General features: G+C 46.7%; 1 protein-coding gene across 1 annotated transcript in view; it reads left to right on the top strand.

The window, feature by feature from the left end:
- Positions 1–531: 531 nt before the first annotated feature.
- Positions 532–8730, top strand: part of arhgef40 (Rho guanine nucleotide exchange factor (GEF) 40) — a gene marked incomplete at its 5' end in the record, with an annotated part of 30090 nt that continues 21891 nt past the window's right edge. Inside the window, 9 exons of the mRNA XM_083993516.1 lie at positions 532–642; positions 1449–1556; positions 3650–3935; positions 4375–5527; positions 5809–6044; positions 6128–6319; positions 7189–7306; positions 7813–7906; positions 8030–8116. Of these exons, the coding sequence (XP_083849642.1) occupies positions 532–642; positions 1449–1556; positions 3650–3935; positions 4375–5527; positions 5809–6044; positions 6128–6319; positions 7189–7306; positions 7813–7906; positions 8030–8116 (2385 nt within the window). The remainder of the gene's footprint in view (positions 643–1448; positions 1557–3649; positions 3936–4374; positions 5528–5808; positions 6045–6127; positions 6320–7188; positions 7307–7812; positions 7907–8029; positions 8117–8730) is intronic.

Raw genomic sequence — 8730 nt, 5'->3', positions numbered from 1 at the left:
GGGGGGGGAGAAAAAAAGTTGCAGGTTGCCACGGAAACTGTCAGGGCAGAAAAATAAACACTGTACGGTTTGTTGCGTGCTCTGCTCTGTCACCCTCCACCTCACGGACCAGCCAAGTGTTATGATGTGTGTTAATGTGCATACAGCTGTGAATGTATGTATAGTGTGTGTGTGTGTGTGTGTGTGTGTGTGTGTGTGTGTGTGTGTGTGTGTGTGTGTGTGTGTGTGTGTGTGTGTGTGTGTGTGTGTGTGTGTGTGTGTGTGTGTGTGTGTGTGTGGGAGTGAACATGCTGCAGCGGTTTCTCGACCCTTTTGTTCTGGGGGTTCTTACACTTATGGGTCTTGGAGGAAATGTTTGACACTCCCCAGACCATACAACAGGAAGCTGAAAGTAGAGTATGTGTGTATATTTGTCTCAGAAAAAGAAAAAAGAAAAAAGCGAGACATGCCGGCTGTTAAACACAAACACAGACATTCAAGTTGATTCAGTGTCCGGTTATGGATTAACCCTTTCTGACCCTATCTGTGTATATGTGTGTGTGTGTGTTACAGGGTTCGGAGGCCATGGAGGATTGCGTGCAGGGGGCGCTCTCGTCGCTCTATCCTCCATTCGAGAGCACGGCACCGCCCCTCCTCTCCCAGGTAGACCCCACTAACACATGCCTTCCATCCCAGCTCATGTAAATAAACAGGGGTGGGGAGGGGGAAGAAGAAGAGGAGGAGGAGGAGGAGGAAGAAGAGAAGGAGGGGGGGTTATAAATAATGCAGATTCAATTAAATGATAAGTGGATGTAGGGCGACATGGGGAAGGCGATGCTATGTGCGGATAAACCCCCCAAATATAAACTGTTGCTATTGGCCAACACAAACAGAATGCATCCAGCTGGTCAATTGGAGTGAAACCCTCTTCCTCCAACCAGCGGCCTGATATGGCGTACTTCACCGAGAGCTACACACCACTTCTGCTTTTCAGTCATAACATTTATTGTTTAAAAAAAACAAACAAAAAACAGGTGCATTGTGCATTGTGCAAAGTCATATTTGTTTTTTTAAGTGCTTTTAGCTTCATTTCCCTAAAAGCCAGTAGACTCGCTTATGGGGGATTTGGTAATTGCGTAGTTCCAAGTTGCTGTGTAGCTTCCAATCAAATTTTGTTTTTGTTGCTATGGAAATAGCTGCTCGATGACAAGACAAAAAAAAAAAAAAGGATAAATGCAGCAGCCCTGTCATGGTGATTTTCTTGTTTTAATTTCTGATTACATGCCGTCTGGGCTGAGGAAATTCTTCCACTCTTGAGCAATTGAAACTCTTTCAGAGCCCATTGGATACACTCAGCCGAGGCTCCCAGCTCTAGTTTAAAGAAGAAGCTGCTCTTAATTCATTAAAGCTGATGTTTCCGCCCAGTCGGATTCACTTAAGTGTTGTATTTTTTTTAATTTTATGTCCAGGTCTTCTCGGTCCTGGAGTCGACCTATCAACATGACAGTCTTCGCTACCTCCTGGACTACTTTGTTCCCGCCAAGCACCTCCTGCACAAACTGCAGCAGCACGCCTGTGTGAGTTCCACACTGCAAACACACAACACACCGTGGCTGAGAACACATAGCTGTTTAATCAGAAGCAGGTATAAACTGATTGGTAGAAGGGGAAGTACAACGTGAGGAATCTGTCAGCAGCAGCTGTTAGCTTTTTTTTGGAAGGTGTGCTGCTGGACGGTAAAGGAAGACTCCAAGATAAAGAGAAAGTTCAAGGATAAAGAGAAAGTTAAAAAATGTGACACATGCGTGACCCTTTTACCAGCGACTAACCGCACTGTGGAGGGTCGGCTCGGCTCATACGCTGGAGCCAACCAGAGAAAGTGCTGGTGAAATCTGAGATTCTCCTGAGAGGTAAAGAGGGGGTCTCTGAGCAGACATTAAGATGAATGAAGTGCAGTGAAACCAAGAAATGCACAACAGGGGACTTGTGTCCTCTCGTCACTCCCGGGAACTTTCTACCTCACGAGCAACAGAAAAAATGAGAAACGGAGGTTTATCCTTGAAGTTTCCTTTCCAGGACACACGCGCTCACCAAAAGATAAACAATGCACACTGTTTAGCACTAAGCTTTGAGGCCAGGAACTTTCTCATATTACCCTCTACAGTTTTCCTAGACTTGCACACACACACACATGCACAGGCATTGTGAGCAAACTGTGTTTTCATTGTCGCTGAGTGGAGCTGCCTGGGACGGGAGTTGAGACTGTGAGTCATGACAATAATTCCTTCCATATGTGAGTGTGCTGCTGCTGCTGCTGCGAGAGAGAGCGAAAGAAAGAAAGACAGAAAGAGCGAGTAGCAGAGAAAGCAGTGGGAGTTGAGGGAGAGAATGAACATGGCTTTCATTCACTGCGCCCGCATGCACGCGCACGTGTCCGAGGAAAAAAAAAAAAGAAGAAGAAGAGGAAGGGAAGATGTTGGAAGGTTGTGGATTATAGTGGACTGATTGAGGAATTTAGCAGAAATGGGAGGTCGGGGAGGTGGGAGCAAACACTGGGGTGCATTGAAGGAGAAGTGGGCAGAGGGAGGAGGGCCGGGAGGAGGACATAGAGAGTCACAGAATGTGGGCTGACGCTAAACAGACTAAAAACTTTTTAAGGGACGAAAAAAAAGTCACACGTGCCCTATCCAGCCAGAGAGATATCAGAAAGTTGGCTTTCTGGAAAGAGAGAGGAGGTAAAAAAAAGAAGAAGAAACAGACAGGAAGGAGGTTTAAAGAGAAGAAATTGAATAAAGGGCAGAGAGGTAGAAAAGGGAAGATGGAGGAGAGGTCGAGTGAGGAATATAATTTGATCACGTCTCGTGAGTCTGAAGGGCACGGAGGGAGGGGGGGAGGGAGCAGCCCCGTGTCAGTCGATTAGATGTGACTGGGAACAGCAGAGAGAGGTTCTGGATGGGTTTTGTACCACAGACAGCGAGAGACGGGATATAAATCTGGCACAGCATTGATTAAGGTGGGAATAGTGTTTGGATTAAGGTGGGGTTTTTTTCCTAATTAGAAGAGTTGATTAATGGTGCGTGGGATCCCACTCGGGGCCTTCTCTCCTTCACCTGAATTCACAGAGTTCCTGAGTAAACGCTTCTATAATTTGTGGAGGGATTTTCTATCTTTAGAGCCCCGTTGTTCACTGTCTTTTTCCTCACCGATGAAACACTGGACTGTTGTTTTGACAGCGGCCTGGCTTGTTGTGAAGAGCCGGTCGTCTGCATGTTCCCGACTTGACTCACGCTGATGCTCTCTGCAGCTATCTAGAGTCTTCTCGCTCTGTCATGCCAGCTAAGCGGTTTTTGCACCGTGTGAGTCACATGTCTGACATTTGTATGTGGCGCTGGCTTTACGCCCGTGGAGCTTCTGAATAGTGTGGACTGGCGTGGTATTAGTTCTAGAAATTCAGCTCATCTGAGTAGCCAAAGCCTAACACAACCGTGCAGGGAGTTTCCAGTTGGTTCCTGTGGGCTGGGCTTTGTGAGTGGGAGAGAAAGATCATGCATGAGCATCTAGCATCTAGTTTTGAGTGAACTCAAAAGGTGAGATTTCTTAAAGGTTGTGAGTGCACTACTTACCAATACATGTAACAAACTGTCCTCCTCTGTGTCTCCTCTTGTCTCAGTCTCAGTACCTGGGTTGCCTGTTCCTTCACTCCGGCTGGCCTCTGTGCCTTGGCGAGAAGGTGGTCGTCCAGCTCTCCACCCTGGACTGGAGGCTCCTGCGTAGTAATGACTTCTACCTGCAGGTGGTGCCCTTCTCTACACGCTGTCCCAGACTGGCCCTGAAATGTCTGGCCCCCGGGGGACGCACTGTTCAGGAAATCTTGGTGCCCGAGTCCCAGCACCCCCTTGTGTTCACCACTGAGTGGCTGCACAGTGTCAACAAAGAACGGGGCCACAAGAGAGAAGGTAAGGAGAGGATGTCCTGTATATGAGAAAAAGTGGCCAATGACTTCTAAAACAGGTTTAAATTTCTGATAATGAATAATTTGGTAATATGAGTTAAGGGTAAGAATGAGGTTTTTCTCTGGTTTAAGTCAGAATTAAGTTGAGTTAAAAGAAAAACCTCCATTCACATTTGGCAGTGAGTAATGACTGTGAAGAAAACTGCAGTCAGAACAGGGAGAAGGGAAACAGATGTGTGGCGAGAAGAGACGAGTCTATGACTAAGGGATGGCACGTGGAGGGACAAAATAGAGGAAAGAGAAATATTGTTGTCAGCGGGCGGTCAGTGGTGAGAAGAACCCAACAACTAAGCTAAAAAAAAAGGCCTCAAAATTGAAATGTTTTTCCTCTCAGTACTTATATGAGTTTCACGAAAGCTTTGTACCTTCTCATTTCACCACAGTTGGAGGAGGGCTGGACACCTGCCTGGTCAGCACTTGTGATGGTGTGGTGCGACTCCCGTGGAAGGAGGTCGTCTACCCAAAATTCATTCACGACCCTTCCGAGGAGCTGGGCCTGATGTCCAACCACGAGGGCTCCATATCCAACCGCCTGCCCAGCGAGGGGGGCAGCAGCCTCGGAGGCTGGGGCGGTTCATCCTCTGGAGAGCTAGACTCCTGGTCCTGGGATGAGGAGGAAGATGAAGATTTACGGCCGGATGGTCTGGACTCCGAGTCTGGACTGCCACGGCGAAGGCGCAGCGAAGACGGACTTGGGCGGACGGTGAGGCACCCTCAACTCGACGGGGACTACGTGGAGCTGTTGGAGCCCAGGGGGGGTCCGGACGGAGGGGTGGACCCAAGGCAAAGGTACCTGGAGATGCATGGGATCTGTAAGACCAAGACGTTGCCCCTGTGCCGGAGAGGTAAAGCCATCAAACTCCGCAAGGGAAAAGCTTGGGGGTATGGGAGAATGGAGAGGTCCGGAAGCTTTCGGGCCGTTCTTGGTGCCAGAGGTGACGTTGTGGCCACTAAGGGTGACCAGTTACCGCCTCGGCCTGTACCAGAACCGGCCAGGGGGAGGAGGTCTTATTCCTCTTCTGTCCATGACTCTGATGAGGGAGATAAAACAAGCAGAGACTCTGAGGGCCTTGAAGGCCGCCAGCTTTATTTTGACGGCCCATTCAAAGAGAGGAGGCCGGGCGTGGGCAGGGAGAGAGATAGCAATGGCCTCAAGCAGCCATGTAGAGACGAACACAGAGGTAAAGACTCAGAGAGCGGAGACAGTTCAGTCACGAATGAAATCCACACCTTGACGAACCACAAAGTCGGACACGTTGTAGAGGGCCACTCGGATCACGGGTCTCATTCCGACTCTGTCTTTGAGGATACTGATAAACCACTGAGCGGAGACAGTGATGCCACCACCCCAACATCAGAAGCACCAGAGAGACCTTTCGCTGGAGTTTCAGAAAGTGAAGACGTTACTAACAGCAGGTCCAAAATAAAGAGTTCGTCCAGCCCAAAGCCGGCAGAGGAAAGGGATGACGGAAAGACGGAGGACAGAATGTGTCCCAGAGGGAAGGAAGTCAAAACTGCGGGGTTCAGAGCACCAAGGTAGAGGTTTATCTCTTCTGATACACTACTCTCTTTCATCCTATTTGTTTTCTTCTTTCACACCTCCATACTGAAGTACAGATCCGTAACCTTTCGGGAAGCACTTAGGTGCAACTTCTGTGCACAAGGTATTGATTGTCCGAACACTGACACACATAGAGGTGTGGTGGATGATACCAAAAACACCTCCTGAGCACGCTCTGAGGAACATGATGTACAAACAGAGTCATTATTAACTCTCTGTGCTACCTCATTAAGACCTTCCTGTGCTTTGTCTTTAGGAGGAAAAGGAAGGGAAAGGGGGCCAAAGGGAGGGCTAGGTCTGGCGGTCGTGCACACCAGCGGAAGCCCCAAGGTAAAGCTCCTCAACAAAGTCCCACCACCTGCTCCACCTCAACAAAGCCACCCATTGCAGAGGAGAACAAGTCTGAACCGACAGAACAGGCTGACCAACCTGATGGAGCTCCGACCACGACTGCAGCGAGCACCGAAGACACGACGAAAGGAAGCAGCACAGGTCCGGAGAAATCGTAAAAGCTTCTAACAGATCTCAAAATATCACCCTTGAATGTTTTCTCTAACCTTTGTAACTCTCAACAGAGACAGAAGCTGAACCTTTACCTATCTGTAATGGCCAATCGGGTACATCCTTATTTAACCACTCTAATGAGGAGGTGGGGCCAGGAGAGACTTGTCCTGACCAACTGGCCAATGGCGTTGCATCTAAAGAACCTCCCCTGCTCAGGGAGTTGGACACAGAACTTCTCCAGTCAGGGAAACTACAGTTAACAGGCAAGTTTCTTCAAGACCTTTTGTGTTTCTGATCATACCAGTGAGCCGAGTTGTGGAGAGCAGAGGAAGTGGCTCCGTGGCGCTGGCGCAATGGACAGCGCATTGGACTTATAGGCATATCAAGAAATTCAAAGGTTGTGGGTTCGAGTCCCACCGGAGTCGCAGTCTGAGGTCCAGAGTTGCTTTGGATTTAATTGGACAAATAAAAGACTAAATCAGTGATTCCCAGCCTTTTTTTGGCTCGTGACCCCATTTTGACATCACAAATTTCTGGCGACCCATCAATCAAGATGCGCCAGCTCAGATATTTTTATATGCTGCATTTTTTTAAATTGATTTATATTCGAGAAAGTGAAAGTATAGAATATAGTTGTTAAGACTGTGTGTGGTGTTTTTAATCATAATTTTAAAAAGAATAATAATTAGTTTAAAAAAAAAGTTTTTATCAGTAATTTTTTAAAAATCAATTTCAGGCAACCCCACGTGGGGTCCCGACCCAAAGGTTGAAAAACACTGCTCTATATGTTTGGCTTGGAGCGGTTCACTGAATAGAATACTGCACCATAGAGCAGTAAAATCTGAAAACCTAAAACAAAAGGCACCCTAACCCATCTGATTTTGTCTCAAAATCACCACATCGGGAATCTTCCTCCCTTTAAAAAAGGAGTCTTTTACCTTTTGCCTGTATATCTGTTTTTATCGCAAACAGGAACTGCTAAGAGCTCATTCTGGCAGAGTTTTATGCTTTTTATTTGCCCAAAAGTGAAAGACAATAACAAGCCAAATCAATGGATCGGCATCATCGGCCTCATGTTCGTCATGGCCCTCCGCACTTAATGCTTATTCTGGCGCTTCTGGTGCCCCCACAGGTACCGTGGACCGGCTGGGGCGTGCTCTGGTTGTCATGGTAACGGACGGATCAGAGGAGGGAGGTTTCAGCGAGGAGGAGATGGCCCGGGTCCTGGCCTGCTACCACAGCATCACTCGGTAATGCTGCCTTCCTCTTCATCCCTCCTCTAATCAGAAAAAGTGATTCACAGATACATTTCAGTGGTTTATTTTAGTCGTCCCTGTAGGATAGGTCTGCATGTATCATCGCAGCATCAAGGCTTTTAAATTTAGCAGACCTTACTGCGCACATTACCCATTTTCAAACCATAAAATCCCTCTTGGCTCTGATTCACCCTCTGTTCATCAAAACCTGTATATCTTAAAATTTAAGATTAGCCTCTCTCCCCTGATGTTGAGTCATTTGTTTCTTGTTAAACCACTTATTTGCAAACTTGTTCAAGCAAAAAGTGCTTCACAGTCACATTTGACTTGCTTTTTGCTGATTGTGTCACATACCACATGAGGTGGGGTTAGGAGAAGTCACGATGGGCATCAATCATCTTTGTTAATTAAATTGCAGGTGTCACAAACTTGTGTTTGTTCTAACTACTGCTCCTGTTTTAATGCCACACCCATCTCCTGTCTCCATCCGCCCTCATCAGGCCTGCAGCCAAAGAAAAAGGTCTCACGGTGTTAATGGACAGCAGACGCTCTCTGCCCTCCACTCTCTGCCTCTCTGCGCTTAAAGCCTTCCAGGTGAGAAAAAAAACAAACAGAAACAAAAACATGTGCTAAATGTTTACCCCTGTGCTTTAATTATCCTGCAGATGTGATCAAGTAGCTCAAACACATGTGCTTGCGTGTGTGCGTGTGTGCCAGGTGCTGGTTCCTGGCAGTCTTGGATCTGTTCTGGTTTTGGTGGAGGAGCAGCAGGAGTCCCTTTCTCATAATCTAGAAGGAGCAGAGGTGACCTCATACAAGTCACATGTTTACAATTGAACAGACCAACACACGCACAGAGAGAAACTTTGAACGTTTATTTTTGGTTTAGCTTTTCTTTCTTTTTAAATCTGTTGTCAAGCCTAAATCAATAAAACCCATATATCAAAACCACTCTGATAAAGTGTGAGAGAAAACATTAGCAAAAGTAACTGTTCATATATGAAATGCACAAGCGCTCAAGAGGAAATTTGATTTGTTTAATGTCGCCTGTTAAAACCTGATCAGTATCAGATGCTCATGCACTTTCACTTGAAAGTGAAATCTAAAATAAGCCTGATTTGGCTCATCTAGACTTTGCAAATAGCTCCAATTTTATTTTTACCAGCAATTCAGCTCATTGCTTTGCATTTAGCAGTGAAGATGTGTCTCTCACACACACACTAACACACACATGAGAAAAACCATCCCACCATGTGGTTTGTATTTGAACCTGGCAGCGTTAAAACCTCGCATGTCAAAGGGAAATCCCACCCAAAAGATGTTAACACTGTTAGAAAAAAAAATTCCTTAGTATATTTTGTTGTTTGGTGGCAACTCTTTTTGCTTCCTCAGCCTTTTCTGTTCAAGAAACTAAAAAC

Source organism: Trachurus trachurus, assembly GCF_905171665.1.
Source record: "Trachurus trachurus genome assembly, chromosome: 18".
Classification (NCBI taxonomy): domain Eukaryota; kingdom Metazoa; phylum Chordata; class Actinopteri; order Carangiformes; family Carangidae; genus Trachurus; species Trachurus trachurus.
This window is presented reverse-complemented; position numbering and strand designations above follow the sequence as displayed.